The 24,820-nt window shown below is 36.3% G+C and overlaps 1 protein-coding gene across 1 annotated transcript in view; it reads right to left on the bottom strand.

Annotated features, from left to right (window-relative positions):
- CFAP61 (cilia and flagella associated protein 61) overlaps positions 1-24,820 on the bottom strand; it is a 149,840-nt gene that overhangs the window by 31,930 nt on the left and 93,090 nt on the right. The window contains exons 22-26 of the mRNA XM_032220451.1: positions 22,905-23,079; positions 15,292-15,584; positions 6,687-7,014; positions 2,876-2,967; positions 2,224-2,429 (exon numbers count right to left, since the gene is read on the bottom strand). Of these exons, the coding sequence (XP_032076342.1) occupies positions 2,224-2,429; positions 2,876-2,967; positions 6,687-7,014; positions 15,292-15,584; positions 22,905-23,079 (1,094 nt within the window). The remainder of the gene's footprint in view (positions 1-2,223; positions 2,430-2,875; positions 2,968-6,686; positions 7,015-15,291; positions 15,585-22,904; positions 23,080-24,820) is intronic.

Below are 24,820 nucleotides of genomic sequence, written 5' to 3'. Positions count from 1 at the left end.
TGTGTTTGAAATTCAAAATCTATTAGTTGTGACAGAGAGAATTGAAAAGAGATTGGAGAATATGGAATACATGGTAATGGCAAGAGTGGAATATGGAAAGGGGAGATAGATGGATTGGAACTCTACCCCAAACTTCAAAGCACAGAAGAAGAGAGAAAAATTGACAGAGATAAGGAGAGAAATCTTAATTTAATTTAATTTAATTTATTAGATTTATAGGCCGCCCAATCCCGGAGGACTCTTGACAGAAGTACTAGCGATAACCAAAGATAAGCTGATGGAAAGAGCAGATGTTGTCTTTTAAGCTTTTATGAGATATGAAAAGAATAACATATTGCCAAGAGAAGTTTATACATGATTTATTAAGAAAGTAACTAGAACATTAATGCTACAAATGGCAAGAGATATAAGACCGTACTATTACTGGAAGATACAGGTTGTTGCAATGAAAATGTATAATAAAAAATTAGGCTAAATTTAGTTTACTAGTAGTATGTAGAAAATGAAGCAACATTTGCTATAGTTAAATAATAATTAATAATGATAAAAATACATATAGATATATTAGTTTGATATGAAATTTTATATAAACAACACATGGAGATTATGAGGAGGTTTAAAAGTTTTATCTAGAATATGTTATAAAGATGTATTGTGATTAGATGATTTTAGGATGATTTAATGGAATGTTATCATGTAATCCCATTCTAGATTTTGAATATTATATATAAAAGGATGTAAAAACAATTAAATTAAGGTTGAGATATAATAATTGTGATATACATGAATATAGGTGAATTTAAATTTGATATAAAAAGCAGGTGGTGACTATGGAAGAGATTCATGGAAATACTGTAACCAACTGACACACTTTCTACAATTTGTAATGGAAGATGGTTTTTTTATTTTTATTTTTGTTTATTTGTCCTTGTTCAAAAGCAAATAAAAATTGTTTTAAAAAAAGTTTCTTAGATATAAATGCAAATGATAAACCCACTTTTCAAAGTGATTTGGAAACATTAAGATTTAATGGTTTGTTCAAAGGAAGTGTTAGCAAAACAGCTTTTCCTTGTGCTCTAAAGTGGACCAATAAAGAGGATTTCTACTAGGGTTCTATGAATCAAAATCAGTTTGCATGCATATTCCATAATTTACATTATCGCTAAAGTACACTACCCGAGACTTCTTAAAGAAATAGTCTTCATCATCAGGGCAGCTTCTGGAGGGTCAAAATTTCAAGACGGTGTTGCATGATTGAAGCCATGATCCCTGATCCTTTTTAACATTTGTTGCATATGTAAAAAACACACAGGGCTTTAACTGCACAAGCGTCACACTAACTATTCTGATCCATCCCTGAAGATATCTCACCATAATGATGTACTATGTTAAAAGAGATTTAATCACTGTGTCAACCAAAGATCCATATATTTTTGCTTGGTAGTATGCTGACTGAATGTCAATGACACATTCGTGTATTTAAAAACTTCAAGTATGTGTGGATTGAGGCTGCTGGATGCCTTTCCTCAACAGATGGACATCAAGCCACTGAGTCTGGAAACATCTCTTAGTTCAAGCATTCCAGAATAAAGAAAAAGTGCATGCACATTATTTTCTCATCCAAGCTTCTACTAGGAAAGGCAGCCAAGCAACTATTTTTAAAAACCAGCAACAGGCAGTTTGCTGCCGACAATCATCAATATACTACTAAAACAAAAATCTCTGCCCCACTCTCTTTTCTTTACATATTATTTTAATTTTCAAAAAATCAAGGACTGGCTGTCAGCAAAGCAAAACATTAGCTTCTATGGCATATTAGTATTTTTGGACAGGCCTTATCCAGCATAGTGAACAGGCAAATCTCCCACAACAATAATTTTGTAGTACATCTATCACAGGTGCTCAAAATCTGACACAGTACTATAGCTCTCAGTCCCAAAGATTAGCCACATTTTAATTAATTTCTCTCTTTGAAAAATGTGTATCCCCCTATCAAGATTTCTGATAGCAGCTGATACAGTAGTATATTCAAATATACAGACTAGCAAAGTCACTAAGCTCTTCCTAACAATATTCTCCATGGACTCTCTGTTTATCTTTCAGGAACAAGTACCCATTACTGATGTTGCCTATGATCAGGACACGATGCTTCTTCAAAAGGGAAATCTGCCCCACATATCTGCATTATAATAATTTCAAAAGCAAAATGATTTTTTTTCTTACCTATAGAGATTTGAGATCAGCCCCTCCCTCCAGCGAGAACAAAGATTATTAAGAAGACGTTCGTGTTGTCCAAATAAACATATGTAGTTGGAAACGGGAATAGGTTCCTTTGAAAAGCAAGTAATGGTTTCTATTTTGCTGTATTGGTTGACATGTATTCTGAAGTAAGTTCCCTTTACTGCATCTCCTGTTGTGATTGCCATCCCCTATAATAAATTGAGAAAACTGTTGGGACAATAGGCAAAGCTAGACCACATATCAATCTACCCAACTCCAGGAAGACAACAAGAGCCGAGGTGGCGCAGTGGTTAGGGTGCAGTACTGCAGGCCACTTTAGCTGACTGTGATCTGCAGTTCAGCGGTTCTAATCTCACCGGCTCAAGGTCGACTCAGCCTTCCATCCTTCCAAGGTGGGTGAAATGAGGACCCGGACTGTGAGGGCAAGTTGCTGACTCAATTTGCTAAAAAATTTGTAAACCGCTTAGAGAGGGCTGAAAGCCCTATGAAGCAGTATATAAGTCTAATTAATAAATAAATAAGAAAGATGGGGAGGGAGATTGGTTATTACAAAAATGCTTCATATCAACGCCTTGCAAGATACAAGATACTTGTAATTCAAACCTCAACTGTTTATTACTTAGAGAGTACTTACATAATCAGGTTGTGATTCTTGTACATCCAAGCGGGCAGGAATCCCAGGTTTAAAAACATGCAGATAATTATATTTTCCAGGTAGAACACCACCTGTGAAAAACAATGTTATCAAGGCATGTAGATTATATAAAATTAGTAAACTTGTTATTCGTTAGGCCTTTAAAGTACTTTGTTATTTTTTTAAAACCAATCCGGGGTGACTGGAAGAACAGATGAAACTTTGTTGCAATTTAATTGATGGTACGCACTGTGGTGGTTATACATGCTGGACTGAAGTTCTGACTTCAATCGTTGTAATCTTTTTAAGAAATGCAAAAGGTAAATTCTGCTTTCTGTAAACAGCACAACTGAGAGGATCAGAATACTGGATGAACATTCAAGATCTTTTTAATAATGAAAAGGGATTACTGGATTCTCAGACCTACTCCATGCTTGAAATCTTTTCTCACCAGAGCTGCCATGCAAATATGTTACCTGGAAAATATGACTGTATGACAAAGAAGTGAGGAAACGGATTTATCAGGCAAGTGGGGTTATGATTTTCTAATGTTTTTTTCTGTTTAACAACTGATTTGATCATAAAAGTTTGCAAAATGTGAGAAATTGTTCTTTTTTTGTTATATCTTTATCTCTTTGGAAGCCAAAATGTGTAATGTGTCAGTCTTACAAAAACAAATATCCAACAATTATTTCAGGGGCTATTACTGAGTATTAAATACCCGGCACCTACAGCATTTCTTTCTGAGGAAAAATATTTTTTAAGTGTCTCTTTTTATGAGTTCTACTGCAACTGTTATCACTTCTTTTAAATCATTTTCTCTAGTTTCTATTTGAAGAGAAAAGTAGCAGAAGGAAGAATGTGAGAAGAAGAGAGGAAATTATGTTCAACAAAATGATGGCAAAGTTTTGGCCAATTTTCTTTCATGTACTGTCCACAGTATGAGGCTTTCTGGGCTGCTTGCAGACCCTAAAACTAAGTGTAGTCCTTCTCTGAGCCTCCAAAACCCGTTTTCTATGATAAAATGAGAAAATCTACTTAAAACATTGGTAACAATCAAGTTAATTGTGTTTTAGATTGAATCAAATCAAAAATAGCTTTTGCTCAGGCTAGTGTTGAATTTGGAATACTGCCAAAACCAGAGCTAGTATTGTATTTTCTGGCACCTGAGGCAGTCACATTCTGGTACACCAATTGTTTGGCTCATCTTCCAATTTTGTTAGGAATTGCAAAAAAGACATTCTCTTGCTTCTTTTTGTTGTTCAAGTTTTTGAGCATTATACTTATTATTTTCTCCCTTGGACATTTTTTTTCTTTGACATTTTCAATTAACTTACACTCTGAAATTGTATTTAGTCCTTACATTATATGTAACCACTCTGGTTCACATAATGCACTGTTCCTACATTTTGCTTTTTTTAACTGTGTTTTTTTTAAGTCTTTTAAATTTTGCCTTAAAACTTGGCATCTCTAGGCTGGTGGCTACTTGGCCTTAGCCTAGAGCAGTGGTTCCCAAACTTGGCAACTTTAAGATTTGTGGACTTCAACTCCCAGAATTCTCCAGCCAGCAGAGCAATGATGGTGAACCTTTTCGGCACCAAGTACCGAAAAGGGAGCGTACATGTGCATGCGTGGCAGCAAATGCCAAAAAGGAGCACTTTGTGCACAAGGGTGCTCGTCTGGGCCACAACCAGGAAAAGGAGCTGTCCAGGGGGCATGTGCACACTGGAAAATGCACTTCTGATTTTCTGTGCGCACATGCATGCCACCTAGCCAGTCTTCCAGTTACTGCCAAGTAGCTCATGTGACTGGCCAGTGTGCATGGCCACACCGGAAAACAGAAGACCAGCTTTTCCAGTTTCTTGCACTGCCGCACGCACAAAGGCCAGCTGATTATCACATGCATATGCATGCTAGAAACCCAGAAGAAGAACAGGAGACACCACATGTGCCAGGCAACATGACCACTTTGGGGCACATGTGCCATAGGTTCGCCATCACAGGCCTAGAGTGTCTTGGCCCCACTCAAAAAAAAAAGATTACCTTTTAAGCTGCATTGAACCATTCATTTCCCAGTGCCTGGCTGGAGGCTTTTAGCACCTTTTTAAAGTAATCTCTACCTGTTTAAACCTGGCAGCCAGAAAATGTGTTCTAATGGTCCTCTCTGCCAGGAGAGGTAGAAGAGATATCAGGATTCTTATGAGCAGCTCCTCTATTTTGAAACAGTCGAGGTGAGGAGGCCCCTCAGACTCAAGGACTTCTGGAAGCAGGTAAATATTTTCCTGTCTCTATATGCATGAGTGTGTGTATACAAATATGCACAAATTTACCTGTATCTATTTCCTATTTTTGTTGCAACTGAAGGTTTACTGTGTAATTTTATTTTATTGCTATTTTAATACTTGTAAACCTCCTAGAGTTCCTGAGGAATTTGCTGATGAGGAGTTGGTGTGGATCAGAGGTAGGTTGCTCCCAGTTTGGCCCGGACCGAATAAACCGGTAGTAGCGATGGTGGGAGACTCCACCCACCTGCCCAGACGCTTCTTGCATGTGAGAGAGAGAAAGCACACTCGAACTGGTAGTAAAAAAAATTGGCAACCCACCACTGGTGTGGATGATGTCCTTTTGTTTCTACATGGTGTTTTTGGGGTGTTTGACTGACAAATGAGCGTGTGGGTGCAGAACTCCCTGTCATTGAGGGAGAAGCTGAGGAGGAAGGCACTTCCTAGCTCTATAAACTTTTGGAAAGTCCTGAAGATACTCAAGATCTCTGAGACTTCTGCAGGTGACACAGAGTTTGGAAAAGATCCAAAATAGCTGTGGAAGATGCAGAAGGTTGCTGATGGTACTCAATTATATTGAGGCTATTATATTGAGGCTATCAATATCTGAGGCTCAATTATATTGAGGCTATCAATATCTGAGTACCTGGATGCTATACAGATTTGTGCCATGTAACTGTGGCTATTTCCAGATATGGAGATATTTCATTCTGAACTTGAATGGGGTAGCACTCAAGCCCTTGGCAAGTAAGGAGCCTCTCATTTCATCATACTTGCAATCTTTTATATTTTTGTTTTATGTTCCATTGATTTCATTGTCTTTTCTTTGTTATGAGCTGCCCAGTCATTGCAAGTTAGGTGACGTACAAGATTCATAAATTACAATGGTTCATCATGCAGTCAGTGATGTTCAGACTGGATTTGACATTTTTATCCACCTATCAAGTCCTTCCCAAGGTCCTGGGTTAGGCAGATGTTGATTTTTGATAATGTTGAAGTTATCATTGCAGGATGAAAGCTGTTCCAAGTAAAGCTGGCTTTTGCAATGGACTGATTTTGTCAATACTGATGTTGTTCAAGTAGTTTCCAGTTGTTTTGGGATTGCACCCAAGGCACCTATTACTATTGGTACTACCTTTGCTTTCTTTTGCCATAATTGCTCTATTTCTATTTGCAGACCATTGCATTTTGTTTTCTTCTCTTCTCTTGTTCTTTCTTTTCTGCTGTCTCCAGGTACTGCTACATCCACTGTCTAGACTTGTCATTTTTTATCAACAATTGTTAGGTCTGAGTTGTTATATGGCAAGTGCCTGTCTCTTTAATCCCAGAGCACTATTATACTTAAATACTTAAAAAAATAAGCACACAGAATAGGAAAAATTAAATTATTTTGCCAATGGGTAAATATTGTTATCTTTCTGAATTTCATATATCATGAATTGATTTTTTTTACTTCAAAATAGTTTTGATATATCAAGGTGAAAGTTATACAAATGCAAGTTTATTAAAAATGAATGTATTTGGCTCACCTTTAATTTTGCATCCCTTGTACATAGGAATTAGTCTATCTAAATCTTCTGAAGGTTCAAAAACTGGCTCTAGAGTTGGATCAAAAAGATTCAGCATGGCTGCAGCAAGCTGAAAACCAATCTCTTTTGAGTTGAAATTGCCGTGTGTCCATTCATTAGCATAGTATATATTGGAAAATTTGGTTAAAGGACCTGCAGCCCTGATGCTCACATCATTAGTATGGAAGTTGGTATCAATCACAAGCCTCCCATCATAGACAAGGCATGCATCATTAACTGCTTTGAAAGTCTCATAATCCACTTTTTTTTTGGTAAAGTTAAAGAATGCCTAAAACAGTTGAAAGAAATAAAGTAAAGAATACTTTAGTAACTTTCTAGTCAATCATAGATAATTTCTTAATTAAATAATTAAGCTTAGTTTTTAGAATGTTTCATGTTCAAAGCAGATATGTATCCTTCCTATGTCACTATAATGCAGACAATAGTTAGAACACAAACAAAGTATATTGCTTGTAGGGCTTTGGATGCATTTGCAGCATACTAGACAAAATATATTAAACTTACCGTTAGTAAATTTTCCACTAGCAAAGCACTGTATATTGTGTGGAGCATTGGTATAATTAAGACAAATAACCAAAGCTATTTCTTCCATCAATTAATGAAAGTCTCAACTGACCAAACCTATGATGAGTGGAAAAGGTCAAGATGAGCTGATGACAACCATGACAATGGAAGATTGTGACTTAAAATAATTAACAGTTGGAATTAATAAATTAAAGAAAAATATGGTTGTCAAGGATGCAATAGTTAAGTAATATAAACTTGTGGAGTGGAATTGATGAATGTATTTATGGAAGAGAAGGTGTACGTCTAATTACAATGAGATGGTTTGATTTAGTTTAGTTTATTTGTATTTGTATTTGTGTGCCGCCCTTCTCCGGGAGGGACTCAGGGTGGCAAACAACTCAGAAGGGGAAAAGGGGACACAAACACAATACACGTAATTAAAATACACAAGAGTCATACAGCCATACAAGTCGAGAGGGGAGGGGAACTCATCAACCCCAGGCCTGCTGGCACAGCCAGGTTTTGACGGCTTTCCGGAAGGCCTGGAGAGAGGTGAGGGTCCGAATCTCCGCGGGGAGTTCATTCCAAAGGGCCGGAGCTGCTACAGAGAAGGCCCTCCCCCGGGTGGTAGCCAGATGGCATTGGCTGGTAGACGGAACCCGGAGGAGGCCGACCCTGTGCGATCTAACGGGTCTATGGGAGCTAATTGGCAGCAGGCGGTTTCTCAAGTACCCAGGTTAAAATGTATTTCAGAAAGTATCAATTGTGTCAGCTAGGTCGTTGGTTCAAATGAAAAAATGAATCCAAGTAGAGGTAGTCTTTGACTTACGGCCACAATTGAGCCCAAAATTTCTGTTGGTAAGTAACACATTTGTTAAGTGAACATTGTCCCATTTTATAAACTTTCCTGCCACAATTGTTAAGTTCATAACACACTTGATAAGTGAATTTGGCTTCCCCATTGACTTTGTACATGATCACATGAACCCAGGACAAAGCAACCGTCATAAATATGAATAGATGCCAAGCGTCTTAATTTTGATCACGTGACCATGGAGACGCTGCAACAGTTGTAAATGTGAAAACTGGTCATAACTCACTTTTTTAGTGTCATTGTAACTTCAAAAGGTCACTACATGAATTATTGTAAGTCAAGGACTACCAGTAGTCCTCGCTCAATGACAATAATTGGACTGGCAGCTCCAACACTAAGCAATGCAGCTGCTAAGAAAGACATCATGCGACCAAGATGGACGTGTGCCTTTGCTTCTGCCGCAGTTCTTAAGCGAGACATCACATGATCACGACTTGCAATTTTACTGCTAGTTCCTACATTGACTCTGCTTGTAGAAAGCAGGCGTTAAACTGTGCAAATGGCAATCATGTGACTGTGGGACACCGGGATGTTTGTAAATGCCTATCAATTGCAAAGTGCCCAAATGTCAATTATGGTATGTCACCAACACTGAGCTGTTTGGAAGTGGGAGGACCTGTTGTGATTTCAAACAGTTGCTAAACAGGACAGTCATTACGCAAGGACTAGTTGTAATTTAATCATAGATACAGGTAACGTGGCACATAATTTTTCTGCTAATTCATTCTTGGTTAGGGGGAAAGTATGTAAAATTCTAAATAAATGTGATGTATAGGGAAAAACAGTTGTTAACTGATCAGTGAAAATGAGACAAGACAGTACTGAAAAACTGATTTGTCCATTTGCAGTCCGAAGAATAAATGAGAATAGTGACTGATGAGTATCTGCTTAAAAAAAGCTTTGTATTAAGTAAGTGGTTTAAACATTCAATTCATATGTACACATGGAAAAAGAATCAATGCAAAGCTAAGAACCCAACTGATTTTACTGTTTAATTATGAATGATCAGAGTATTAGTGAAAGATACCAGGGTGATGAGAGGTTCTGAAGACAAGCCATTTTTGATAGAGTCAAAAGTGGAATTTAGGGGGGGAAAAGACATTGAAGAAAGCATAGATATTGCAGAAAAAGTATGAGTCTTGACATAGGAATAGATTAATCTCCCAATTTATCAAATGGAAAAAAGATATAAGAAAAAACGTAAGAAGATGTAAAAAAAGATGATGTGGTACTCCAATCCTAATTGATGAAAATAGAGTTTAGAGTTCTGGGTATAATTATCCTCTGGATAGGATTAACATGTTTCCCAATGAGCTTAGCTCTTTTATCAGCAAAGGATAGATTCTGATCCTCACTATCAGCAAAACTAGCTTTATTAAGACTCTCCTTTGCCTTTCTTTGGTTATGAGCAAGCCAGATCCTTCTTTAAAAATGAAGATAACATCTTTTCTAAAATCTCTGTTTAATAATCCCTGAAGTTTATCATAGGCATCTTGGAGCTCTGAAATGTAGAACATTCTTTTCCAGAATTCTTATATCCCAATGAGTTTGGGCAGATTGTATCTATAGAACATGCTCTTTATTGCTTATTTTCTTAGATTTCCAGTACCTTTGCCATATTGGTCAATTTCATGCATTTTAATTTATTTTAATTTAATTTTCCTATAACATATGTGTATTTTGCACTGCAGCTTGTGCCCATTAGTATAGAATATTTATTTTCATTTTTATTCTATTTTTAATTACCATATTTTATCACTTTTATTATAGCATATAATTATAAACTATTTACTACATCATTACATGTTATTATACAATTAATAGTAATGTGTTGTGGCCCAGCAGGAGCCATTGGAGCTGCCACCAGACTCCGACAGCGAGGGGCCCTATGAGTTGGCTCTGGAGGATGTGGAGGACCCTGGACAGGGTTACGACTCCGAGCAGGGCGCAGAGAGACTGATTGGCCACCAGGTGGTGCCTGAGCCTTGGACCAGTGGGGAGGAGACAAGGGAGAGTGATCCAGAAGCCAGCAGTGAGTTGTTCCTGGATGCACGCCATCGAAGAGCTACTAGGCGTCAGGAACAATTACGCAATTACAGGAGGTGATTGTATTCAGCCGGTGGTCATTAGGCTCCTCTCCAGACTATAAAAGCTACTTATGCACACGGCCCTCTTTGCAGAAGTCAACGCAGGATTGAATGTCGGAGGACATTACTGTGAGCTTGGCAGGCTGGATTGCTGCCAAGCTTTATCTGTGTTTATTGCTGCTTGAGTTTGTCTGAGTTGCTGCCAAGGTCCTTATCTGTTTGTTCTGCTTGGCTTTCAGCCACTGAGGTTTTGGGTGTCTTGCTAATTAAAGTACATTCCAGTTAAGCTTGTCTCGGCATTCATTACTGGATGGAGGAGTGGGTCAGAACAGTAATGATAACTTACATTTTGTCCTTTGTAACAATTATTAATTTGAAACTATCTCATCTTGTTATAGAGTAGATCTTTGCCATTGTGTTGTCTACTTGGAACATTTTCTTTTGGGATCTTGTGTTTTAATTCGTTTGTAAGCAGCTAACCATGACTTGGGGGTTCTATGATTTATCTCTTTCAGTACTGAATGCTTGCATCTAATATTTAAAGTTTAAAAAGTATTTTTATATGCTATGTTCTTTTTAAAAATAAAATGTAGTTTAGTTAAATTGCTCTCTCTCTACCTCTCTCTCCCTCCCCTCCACTCTTTTGGACTAGCTTTAGATGATATCACTTTACAAATATTTACTTTTTGTGTTTTGATCTTTTAATCACTACAAATGTAGTATAGGTTTTGAGAGTCTTATTTCTGTCATACACTGAAGTTATGGGGGAAATGCCAGCTGAGGCAAACCTTGGAAGTTAGGTAACAGCAACAGAAACTATCAAACTGCAATTCCAAAAGATCGACAAGGCTTCCAAGACAGGAGTGTCCGTCTTTCATACTATGAGCTCAATAATCTGCTTAAGTTATCCTCAAATTGGTGTTGATTCTTAGTGGCTTCATACATAAACAATTTTTTAACGAGGACCTGTCCTGAAGCTGGTCTTTCAGATCTTCCAATATTGCACCCACTGTTGCTGAACATCCTTCTTCCTTTCCTTCCATCTTTCCCAGCATTACAGATTACTCCAGAAAACAAGGCTTTTTCATAATGTATCCAAACTATGATAAGATGAGGTTGGACATTGTGCCTCAGAGTTGATTTATTTGATAATCCATTTATTTACTTAGCTGGCTATCAAAACACCAACGTTCAAAAGTAACAATGCTCTTTCTATTCTGCTTCTTCAAACAGTTACCTCCATAAAGCAGAGACCAGAGAAACTCATTACCTGGATAATTTGATCTTTGTAGGTATAGACACATCCTGAATATATTTTCTATGGCCTTGATAGCTTCTCTACCAAGCATTAGTTTGCAGTATATCTCTTGACTGCTGGCTTCTGTACTGTTGATTCTAATTAGTAGACAGTTGAACATCTATCTACTACCAGTTAGATCACTACCAGTTGAGGTATCTACCTCTTCCGTGTCAATTCTAAGGCTGGTTCTTGTTGTCAAGTACATTTAATCATAATTTTCTCTTTTTTCATTTTGCTTTTTTACTTTCCATACTACAGCTTGCAAATTATCTGCATTTTCATGTATCAAGATCATTAGCATAATCCAAATTATTGATGTTTCTTTCTCCAGTTTTAAAACCATGCTCCTTTTCTTCCAGTCCAGCTTTCTTCCATATATATATTTTACATATAGATAGATAGATAGATAGATAGATAGATAGATAGATAGATAGATAGATAGATAGATAGATAGATTGAATGAATGAATGAATGAATGAATGAATGAATGAATGAATGAATGAATGATGCCAGTTTGTTTTGTCATATTCTGTCTATACTATGGCTTCCTGATCTGGGTATAGGTTTCACATGAAGACAAGGAGATGTTCTGGAATTCCCATTTTTCCAAGCACTTTCCACAGCTTGACATGATTGATATGACTGAAGGCCTTTCTATAATTAATGAGCATGCATTCACTTATTTCTGGTAATCTTTGGTTTTCTTAATTATCTAGTATGCATAAGTTCCTCAGCCTTTTCTGAAACTACATCTGACATTTCTATTTTTCTATTGGGCGAACCTAAGGATTATTTTGCTGCCATGAAAAAAAATGATACTTTTTTTTTGAAAGATTAAAAACCTTATATGGACTTTCTGTAAAAAGAAGGAAATGTTGAATTGATGGTTTAGGGATTTGGGGAATAAAAAGGGTGAAACGAAGGGAAGGGGAGAATTACAAAGTAAGAGAAAAAAAGAGGAAGGAGAAAGTGTAAGATAGAAACTATGTGATAGAAAGCAGAGTAGAAATCTTATTTTCTTTTTTCTTTTCTTTTTCTTTTTATCTTTTTCCCATTTTTATAGTCTTTATTGTATTTTAAAATGCTATTTTTAAGAAAAAGAACACCTGGCATCTCCCTTTCCAAATATAGCTCAAATCTGCATTGGATAATTAGTTTGCTAGTATGTGAAGTTAGGGATATGTATGATAGCTAGCACACTCAACTCTTCTTTATTTGGTGCCAAGATGTGAATTTCTTTCAATTTATCTTCCATTGTCCGGATTTGCTGGCATAATTTGGTTACAACCAGTATTCATCCTGATTCTACTGCTTGCCATATTTTTCCACCTATTACATTACTTCCTAGACGTCCAGCCAGGTTACAACCATAGTATTGATCTTATTTCATTTTCTTCTACTAAAGGTTCTTGTAAGTAGTGAATATTATCTAACCCATCTTGGATATTTATTTATTTATTTATTACATTTATATGTCACCCTGACTCTGACATGTCTTCAGTTGTTTCTCAGCTCATGATCCAGCACTGTATCATAAATCATGCTATATTTTCCCTCCATATTATTTTCTTAGTAAATCACAGGAGTGGTTTAGCATTGCCTATTCTTATGTGGTATGAAATAATACCATTGCCATTGTTAATAAATCGATCATTTACTGCTGCCATCTTCCTATATTGCTACTGTCCTATATAGAGGCTGCTTATTTTAGCCAGGTGACTAGGATAGCATTTACACCTTGGGTGACATGCTGGAAATATGTATCATTGTTTGCTCATCGCTCCCAGGAATAACCCCACTATGATAAAACAGCGCAAAAGGATTTTGTGGATGGAGGATGAAATAATTTGAGTTTTTAAAATTAAAAATGGGTTTGGTGGTATTTACCAGTTCGACAGGAAGTTCTTCAGCTGGACAGACGTGGGAGATGTGAGCTCTGAAGGAGTCTCACATGAACCCTGTCTGACAAACCAACTCCGGGGGTCCTTTTTTGGATCAGAACCCCTTGGGGGGGGGGGGCGAAGAGGGCAGTGTCTCATCAGACCCAGAGGGAGGCAACAGGTCCCCCGCAGGTTGGAGATTTGCCCTATGAATCGGAGTCAGAGTGGCAGTCTGCAACATGGCTGACAAGATGCTGACTTCTTGTCAAAGCAAATGAACAGGAGGATGTGGAAGAGATGAAAGACCGGTAAGAAAATTTATCTAACTCACATCTATAAATCAAACCTGGAAAAGGCAAAGAACAAAAGACTTACTAGGAAAAAATCAGACAACTAGAAACTGTTACATGGGGAAATATAAAGTTAAGATAGGGGTTTATTCCTAAATATGACAATAAAATGGAGTTGCTAACTGGTTGAATAGGATAATTGAAAGATAGCTAAATAAAGGTTAAAATATATGGAATATGGATAAATATGAAACTGATATGGAGGGGTTGTAAAGCAGAGGTTTGTGATCTACTTTTATACATGATAATTAAATTGAGTTGCAAATTAATTGAATATGACAATAGAAGGACAACTAAGCATGGGTCAAAATATATGAAACATGGACATATTCAGAACTTTTAAGATGATGAATAAAATGAGATGTTTATCGCTCGTTATTTTATATGATAGATTAAGGGAGATGTAATGAACATTGAACAATGAGGATTGCCATTTAGAGACAATTAAGGGTAATCTTATCCAAGATATGGAAAAATGGAGAGGGAATATGAAATATACCTACAATGGGAAACTATTGAGATTAAAAGACAGAATCACAAATTGGGGACATGTAAGGATGTATAATTATATAAAGATAATGATGAGAAAGTGGGGAATTCTTACCAGGTCTACATCTCGGCCAAAATTAGGCTGTGTGTGTGTGTGTGTTTAAAAGCACAATGACTATATATGTATACTTTTTTGTTATTTTTTTTAATTAAAAAGGAGAATACAGAATATATATGTATATGTATGTGTATACACACACACACACACACACACACATATATATATATATATATATATATATATATATATATATATATATATATATATATATATATATAATTATAAATACCATCAACATAAAATGGAGCTTGCTCAGAAGCTGAAATACACCAAGTAAATGAGATGAAGAGTGGGAAGTAGAGGAGAGAGGTAAGGGAAGAAGAGAAGGATAGGAGAGAGGCAAGGGGAGGGGAAGAGGAGGAGAGAAATGAGGAGTGGTAAGGGGAGGGAGGAAAAGGAGAGAGGAAGGGGAAGTAGAGAAGGGAAGGAGGACAAAGGGAAGAAAGGAGGGAGGGAGAGAGAGGAGAGAGGGAGAAGAAAGTGATGGATAAGGAACAAATGTGTATGGAGAGCAGAAGAGCCAATAATTGGATTTGGGGAGTTGTTGGTAAGATGAATTGATGTAAACATTTAATAATACAATATGATGTTGGTTATGTAATAGTATACATGTGATTATATGTTATGAAAATGGAAAAAAAATGTTAAAGTAAAAAAATGGGTTAGGGTTAGGTATGAAAGGTAGATTACTTTTGCAGACTTCTCCCAAACTCCAAAGTATAATTTTATTCTGTAAGACAAAACTAGCTTATTCTGTAAGAAATAGTTATGTTTAAAACTTAAAAGATAGCATAATCAGACTAAAATACGATTCCTGCTCGAGGTTCAAGCTAGGTTTCAGCATAGCAAGATCCAAAAGCAGAATTCTAGAATTCAAGCCTGTTCCAATTGTTCAGTTGATATATATTAAAATTCAGCAAAGGCAGCACATACTTACACAACATTGCAACTTAAATGGCTTTGTACTTGTAGTGAAAGATGCACATGTGATTGGATCTGGGTGATTGCCATCATTCCACTGAGCCAATAAACTATCATGGTATTCAGTTACACGAAACTTGGACATTGCTTTCTTGATAGCTCTTTCTATTGCACTGTTATTGAGAGAAGTAATATTGGAATTCGAGGGAGGATGCACAAGGTGTATACAATAGCCACTAATTCCTAATGATAAGAGGGATTCTATAGTGGTGTACACATCAATTGTATTCCCGTAGATAATAATATTCCCTGGAGAAAGCAAAAGAAAAAAAACAGAATAAACCTCGTTAATATAATTAATATGATAAAGCTGAAGTGATCTGTGACCTCCTTGTTGCTTTGATGCTATGAAGTAAACAGAATCACCTAACAACAACAGCTACAATAATTTATTAAAAATCTGCATAATATATTCCAAAAATAGGAAACACTTTGCATCAAAGCAGGGAAACTTCATATCTTGGTTTGAGACTCACTGGGAAAAAGAAAAGGGAAAAAGTACCATCTTTTATCATATCTCTCTATCTAACCACCCTCTATTTTTGTTTATAAAGATTTCCTAATAAAAACAATAAAAAAGTTTAGGTATGTTGGGAAATTAGAAAGAAGAAAAGGAAAAACATTGCCATCAGAATTCTCTTACTCTACAACTAGAAAACTTATTTACCCCTCTTCTATCTCTTTTCTGTCAAATGTAATGCAATCAACAAAATAGAGGTACCAGAACATAAGATATTAGTGGCCTTCTGCAGCAATTTTCACTAACTTAACCCCAGAAATGTTGGGCTGCAATTCTTATTTTCTCTATCCTACATAGTGGGCATCAAAGTTATTGCATATGAAATCTAAAGAAATTGAAATTTGGTAAATTCTGTACTGTAAAGTGAAGCTTTCTCTCAACACATAGTTGTTTATTATATACTGTTATATATTACTTCCTTCCACAGTGGCCTATCTGGTCCTTACAATCAGGAGAGGATGATCTACTGATCAGACTACGGCTTGCTGACATTCACTCAGTTGGGATATGTAGACAAACAATCGCTGTACCGGTGCCCACACTGTAGAAGAAACTTTATTATTTGGAGAGTCAGTGAACTCCAAAAATAGAGTGCTGTCACCAAAAATTGGAAATGGATTTATTTGCCTAGACCAGTGTTTCTCAACCTTGACAACTTGAAGTCCACAGGACTTCAAGTTGCCAAGGTTGAGAAACACTGGCCTAGACCTTCCTCTGATGTTGTCAGCTAACCTAGTAATTCAATGTTGATTTTTAAAAAGCCATATTTGAACTTTATCCTCTATATTTACTTTTGACTATATTATATTATTCTAAACAACTTTGAAATCTGCAAATGAAAAGTAGTGCAAAAATCATGAAAACGCATAATGAATAAAACTAGTTACTGTTGTGGCTTAAATCTAAGTAGACCTAAGATTTACTGGCTTACATTAACATTCTTCACCAAGGGATCATCCTGACTGACAGCTATATTAGCTATATTTCCTCAGTCTGGAATAAGATTTTGGAGGTAAATTTACAAGGCCTATCTAAAATAGCCATGCACTTTTTTAAAAAAAAATCAAATCTAAAGAATTCATCATGCAGCAAATAATGGATATCAGTTTGCCGAGAGAATGTTAGGTACTTCCCTTTTATTCAAAAGGGAAATCTTTTGTCTCATCCTAACTAAGTTTCTATATAGATGTGTTACTGCAAAATACTGTAGGAGCTTTACTTTAGCATGTTTTAACATGTTGTTTTCAGTCTTACTGGAAATAACTTACCAATATACCATCTTTACAATGAAGCTTTGTCTTTGGAACAGCTGAAATTGTGAGTTATAAATTTCATACTGAAGATTTTATGATTAAATTTGTCACCTGTATTTAACACTGGATTTTTCTTCTAAATATGTTTCTTTGTAGATTAGAAAATATTTATACATTTTGCTTCAAAGGTTGTATCATCAAATACAATACAATAGCAGAGTTGGAAGGGACCTTGAAGGTCTTCTAGTCCAACCCCCTGCCTAGGCAGGAAACCCTACACTGTTTCAGACAAATAGCTATCCAACATCTTCTTAAAGACTTCCAGCATTGGAGCATATTTAAATGGTTGTCCACTAGGACTCCAAGATCCCTCTCACAGTTACTACTATTGAGCAAGGTACTACCTACAGTATACTGTACCTGTGCATTTTGTTTTTCTTGCCTAAATATAGAACCTTACTTTTTTCACCATTGAATTTCATTTTGTTAGCACCCAATGTTCAAGTATGTCAAGATCCTTCTGTATTTTAAGCCTATCTTCTGGAGTGTTGGCTATTCCTACTAGCTTCATGTCATCTGCAAATTTGATGATTTCCCCATCTATCCCCTCATCCAAATTATTGATGAAGATGTTGAAGAGTACTGGGCCTAAAACAGAGCCTTGGGGTACCCCATTGCATACTTCCCTCCATGTAGATGCAGTTCCATTGAGGACTACATGTTGATTGCAGTTGGTCAGCCAGTTATGAATCCATCTGGTGATGATGCTGTCTAACCCACATTCTTCTACTTTATCTAGTAGTAGGTTATGGTCTACCTTATCAAATGCCTTACTCAAGTCCAAGTAAACTATATCGACGGCATTCCTCTGGTCCACTAATTTTGTCACATTGTCAAAGAATGCAATAAGATTAGTTTGGCATGATCTGTTTAATGATTAATGCCTACGTGGTATTAGTGAAACAAATAATGGAATGAGACAATTATTAATCAGCCTTACTAGAAATAAAAGACACAATTTGGCCACTTTAGAGATCTTTTAGAGAGTTAGGGATCCTACACACCCACTTTGCGGTCTGTTTCTGTTGCTCCCCTCTGGGAGGAGGTTTCATAGTATCTATAGCAGGATTACTAGATTCTGTAACAGCTCTGGTTCCTTATGCCATGTGATTCTCTAATGTACTGCTATCTTGTGTGTGTGGGGGGGCAAACTTTCAAATTCATGGTAAAAATCCAATCAATTTCTAAACAAATGGACAATACATTCACAAACTTGCATACTTACGATCCATGGAAATTTTAAAAATCAGGAAAATGCGTGTTTGTTAATTTGGAAAAGATTCGGAAACCTTGAAGATAATTATTGCTACTGAATTAGAAGAAAAGGATCAACCTCATATAATATATATTGCAAATCTACAAACTGTACTAATTAAAATACATGGGCAACTCACCAGAAATAATTAGAAACAATCTACTTTTGATACTGAGCAGCAGAAATCTTTACTTAATTACATGGAAGAATGCATTCAGGAAATCCTCCCCTATCTCTTCCCCTATAACCAATACATTATAATACCAGAGACCATGTCAGCCTCCACTTTCCTTGCTTGCTATCGGCTGCCATAGAAACGGGGAGGGAGGGGGCTTGAGATATTTGGGAGGGGGAATTACTGGTGCTGGAGGAGTATGAAGAAGGGAGTTTTGTTCTCACCATCTTCTGCGCATGCTGGTGGCTTGTGTTTGGACATGGTCAAGGCCAACCGTCTTGCATGCCAACTTGATGAGGCTTTTTGAAGATGCACCCCACATGACACCATAGGGAGTTGCAGATTGGACATTAGGTGGGAAATTGGGAGGAGGGTGCTGGGTAAACATTTGATATGTACATGTTCGTGCCTTTTTGGCTCAGATCTTGCTTTCCTTTTTACTGCTTTCAATTCATATCTAGTAAAAATACTTTATCTCTATTCAAATGGAGTTGAGGTTTTTATTTCTTGGATATTGAAGGAGGCATACGTGACAGACCAGCTTTTACATCTTTCAAGCAAACTACCAAATTGAAATACCATGTATGTAAAAGTTATGTTTTATCTAGAGCCCCCTTTACAAACAATCTTTTTTTTGCCTGTCTCTTGGACATGAGGTCAAAAGAGTTACAATAGATTTTGCCACCATGGATCTTTATAGGGTTTGCATTTCTCTGTTGAATAACAGTTATAGCATTAGCTATTAAAAAGGAACAACTTGCAGCAAGCTGGAATTATACATTCCGAGAACATTACTTTACTAGAAATACATTTTCTATCAAATGAAACTTGGGAATGAGACTGGGAATGGACAAACCAATATTAATTGATATTCAAATAAAGCATATACGTAGCTAAAAGCCAAATAAACTCATGTGGTGTATCAACACTGCAGCTTGAAAGATTCATTATTTTTGTGATGGCAAAGATAGCTGCTGTCCCTATTGCTCTAATTCAGTGTTTCTCAACCTTGGCGACTTTTAAGTCCTGTGGACTTCAACTCCCAGAATTCCCCAGCCAGCTATGCAGTCCCCAAGGTTGAGAAACACTGCTCTAATTAATTTTTTATGACCCATTAAGAATATTACTGAAATAATTCAAAGCTTTTTTTCCTAAATTATAGTCTGCAAGCTACCAAAATATAATTTATGGTGGAGATTTCACCTCAATTTAGGACTGTCAGATCTGAGAGACACGGATATCAACATGATTTAAGATTATATTTGCATTTGTTCTGCCTTGATGGATCAGTTTAGGGATTCTTCAATATGTTCCATTGGAATCTCAGACCATGTTTTTAGTGACTACAACTGGGAAATGTAATAATTATAAATACTAAGTGGTACAAATAGTGCTTGTTTAGTGAGTGCCTTGGACAGCAACCATTCCCAATTATGATAGTGATGAAAAAGTAACTTTTGATCTTTGTAGTTATAGACAAAGAATTGGAATATCCAAAGTTTTTACGGGGTTCATGAATTAAGAAATGTAAAACATACTTTTTATAATTTAAAATTTAAATTAATTCATCAAAAATATTATGTTGTATTTATTGGACACTCAAAGAATATTTTAAAATGGATCAGGATGTAAGTTTGCTGTCTATTTTTCAAATTTTCCTTTGTCCTCAAATTAGATGAAGAAATATTTATATAGTCTAGATTTAATAATAAGTTTGAATTCATTTTATGCGCCTGGTTATTATATCAATCTTTCCCCCCTATGTTAATTAGTTTTTCTTTATCAAATTTTTAATGGTTATAATATATCTAGGGATTTCTTTTGTTCAATGAATCAACCAGTATCTTTTTTCTTGTTGGCATTATAGGAGTTTTTTGCATGTCAACATAAATTTAAAAAATAATTACATAAAAGCTGCATTCAAATTACTATAATTTATAAGTTTATATAACATAGCAGCAATCACAATTTTTGGGTAAGATGACACAGCAGTCTTTGGTTTAGTGTATATGAAAACAGCCTTTCTCCATCACCTAAACCTGGGAGATTGTAAGGCGGATTGCATAAAGGGAGCAAATGTGCATTCTATAAATTTTATACTTGTGTGCACATGTACAGTACATGCACACAAGCACACACACAAAGGATGAACACATGGCACTGCTCACTAAATGCTTACTATCAAGTCAGAATAAAAAGTAAGGGCAGTTTCCGTGAATAATATGGCCTGCAAAATGCTTTTTATGTCGCCCCCCCCCCCCCCTCCTCCCGAATACATTCTGCCTCTTAGGTCCCAAAAGGCAGATCTAACAGAATAAGTCATTAGTAAATGGGTCTGAATTGACTGGATTTGTCAATGCAGAAGCAGTCTTTTCTTAATATTATTCAAATGAATTAAACGGAGAAACGAGACAGATTAAAAAGGCATCTTTTCTGCAATTGCGGATAAGAGCAGGAGATTGTACATAGTATCATTTGCTCCACAAATAAAAGACATATCTGAACAAGTAAATCTATTCCTCACGTTTGCAATAAACAAAGCAAGGTATAAAAAGTATTCTGTTTAGTTTCACAAAAATCAACATACAACCACGTCATTATGAATGGGCATGTGAAATGATATTGTATGTATAGCCACATTGGAACGCCACTGGAGGAGGGAATTAATACACACTCGATGCTATGTCCAACATGGAAATAAGGGATCTCAAAAGAAAAAGTGCTAAGAACGAGCAGTTGTTAGCAGCCACTTCTGAGCTGGTTGCAAAAGAGACAATTATAGGTAGTCCTCGACTTATGACCACAATTAAGCCAAAAACTTCTGTTGCTAAGTAACATATTTGTTAAGTGAGTTTTGCTCCATTTTATGACCTATCTTGCCACAGTTGTTAAGTTAGTCACACTGTTGTTAAATGAATCTGGCTTTCCCATTGGCTTTGCTCAGATGGTTACAAAATTTGATCACAGGACCCCAGCATACAGCAACCATCATAAATATGAATCAGATGCCAAGCATCTGAATTTTATCATATGACCATGGAGGTGCTGCAATGTTTGCAAGTATGAAGATTTCAAGATTTAATAAATTTAAATGCCGCCCAATCCCGAAGGACTCCGGGCGGCTTACATAAAACAATTCTAAAAGAATACTAAAAAATTTAAAATAGAGAGAGAACAAATTAAAAAGACACATCATACACTCAACCTTAGTGGGGCTGGACCTCGTTCATGAGGTCAACAGCCCTAGGCCTGCCGGAACAGCCAGGTCTTAGTAGACTTTCGAAAGGCCGAGAGAGTGGGGAGGGTCCGGATCTCTGGGGGTAGATTGTTCCATAGGGCCGGGGCAGCTACAGACAAGGCCCTCCCCCGAAGAGCCGCCAGATGACATTGTCTAGTCGACAGCACCTGGAGAAGGCCCATCCTGTGAGATCTTATCGGACGCTGGGAGGTGTGTGGCAGAAGACGGTCTCATAGATATCTGGGTCCTAAGCCATGTAGGGCTTTAAAGGTATTAACCAGCATCTTGAAGCATGTTCGGAGACCGATAGGGAGCCAGTGCAGCTCGCAGAGGATGGGTGTAACATGGGTGTATCTCGGTACACCCAGTATCGCTCGCGCAACTGCATTCTGGACCAATTGTAGTCTCCAAATACTCTTCAGGGGCAGCCCCATGTAGAGCGCGTTACAGTAGTCAAGTCTTGAGGTGAAAAACAGTCTAATTGCCTAATTCCAAGTCAGAAGATACCACTCATTGAAAGAAAACTGAACTGTGCTGTTGACAAAAGTAACACTTCTGAGGCATGCAACTTAATGAAAGGATGCATTGCATCCATATAAACATCAACGCATGGTATTAACCAACTGTAGTACCTTTTACAGTATGCAGATAGTTCTACAGTAAATCCCCAAAAGTCAAATTTTCTTTTCTTTTCAGCTTTTTCTGTCTAAAAAAACCTTGTGTCTAGCTGCAAAACATATTTAATGATATTACTATCTCATATGTTAATTAACAATCCCAGACTTTGTGCTTAGGTATTTCATTTCAGTTAATCTAATTTCATAGAGCAATTATAGGTAATTCTAATTTTCAATCTTTGTTCCAGGCAAGAAATATAAATGTCTCCAAAACTGACATTGTAAATTAATCTGTACATTGTAAATTAATCTGTACAATAAATAAGAGTAGAGGAAACCGTTTGCAAGGATTAATTAAGCTATAATTATATGCTAGAAATGGAGATGCAATTTGCCAAGAAACACATAAACCTCTGCTGTCTTCATGTAGTAGAATTGGTAAAACCGTTACCTGTGGACTCAATCGCTTTTTCTTTTAGCCAGTTAATTGCTGCTAATGCATCTTCATCATCAGAAATAATAAAAAGATTGGAGGGCACTACTCCTGTGTATCTCTGTTTATAGTTTGTTGATACCTCTCTGTTGGTTAATAACTTTTTGATATCTGCACCACTAGGACATGGGACCTATGTTTACAGATAAATAAATATTATTCATCATAAAATTCTAATTTTCTCACAGATACCACTATTTATTAAAATATATTCTGCTTCAGCAATTCATATATTTTTTTTAATTATTTTTTTATTTTTTTATTACACAGACAACAATGGGAAAGGGAAAAGATGGGGAAAGAAAAAAGAAAAAAAGGGGGGGGAGGGGAAACCCATCTTCACATACAATATGTCATTTGATCACAGGTGCATATACATCCCGTATCTCTCTGTTGTATATTTAATAAACACCACAATAAACTAGGGTTTAAAAAAACAAAAACAAAAAAACAAAATAAAACAAGAGGAAAAAAAGGGTGGGGGGAGGGGGGGAGGCCAAAAAGGCCAAAAAAAAAAAAGTCCAAAAAAAAGGGGGGGGGAAGCCATCATCACATGCAGCATGTCGTTTGGTTACGGTTGTTTTAACATCTACATCTTCAAATAATATTTACCATCTCAGATATTTCCTCTAATGTAACTAAAGGCCTCATTTTCCTTCTACAACATATATTCAGTTAACATTAGCATTGTTTTCCCCCAGAGAGTATACTTCTATTCATATTTTTATAATGAGCTATAAAATTACTAATCAAGCAGTAACTCAGCAGCCAATCCATAGAGGGGGAAATGTGCTACATCTGGCTGAGAAAATAAACATATTTTAATTAAAGAGAAATATTGATGTTCTAGGTACTTGACACATGAATCTAGGTCTTTAGGTCTACAGGCAAAATACAGATTTTATTTTAACAGATGTTACTGTTGCGTTCACTCACCTAAGCTCCAAATATTGAGACAAATTGAGAAAGACCCACATCACATTGAAATTATACAAACTAGTCTTACACTTATTTTCAGTGATACTCTAAACTTGTCTCATCTCAAGAATGCAAACTAAACTTCGAAAGGATATTGGAGACTAGCCCTTCATCACCCAGGATCGACGATAGAAAGTATGGAGAACAATTGAACTTTTGGTGTTAGATTGAGTTTCCTTTACTGTACACTTCTCTTCCCTTTGCAAGAGAAATAAGTGATTTTTTTCATTCAATAAATAGCATTATAACTTTTTAAAATAATTTATTATAATTTCTTTTTTACTCCCTTCATTTCCCTAGCTTCTCAGTTTTTTTCTTCATTTTCTGCTATTTTTTATTTTTTCCTTATTTTGTCTCACTTCCTATTCTCATGAGAGAAAATATGTATAGTTTGTGAATAATCTTGCCTTTGCAGCAACCATTTTTGGTAATTGTACCAAAGCCCTTTAAAAATGCAACTTATTCATAGAAAGTTTGAGGGGTTCTTTATTAAACTGTTGCAAATTGATGTTGTCAAGCCCCTGCTGAAGTATTTTCAAGGAAGCAGTGTCTACCATCTGCTGAGATGAAGCAAAATAAAAACAAAACAAAACAACTGGCTAAAAACTAACGTTTTCCAATCGTTCTTTGGAACAACTTCTGGTTGAAGAGATTTCAGGTACTGAAAAATTGCAAGGATTGAATAAAAAATAATGCAGTCAGTATTCTTAATTGATAGTACTGATGCACTAGAAGCTCTGTCATGTTCTTTAGCATTTCTTATTCTCTTTTAATTGACAAGAGATTGTTATGAGAAAAGGTTGTGTTCCTATTTTCCCTGACATGTAAATCTATAGGTTATTCTGACTCAGTGCAGTTTAAGAGGAACTAATTAGTTGATGAATATCTCAAAACGA

This window comes from Thamnophis elegans, chromosome 6 (genome assembly GCF_009769535.1).
Source record: "Thamnophis elegans isolate rThaEle1 chromosome 6, rThaEle1.pri, whole genome shotgun sequence".
NCBI lineage: Eukaryota > Metazoa > Chordata > Lepidosauria > Squamata > Colubridae > Thamnophis > Thamnophis elegans.
This window is presented reverse-complemented; position numbering and strand designations above follow the sequence as displayed.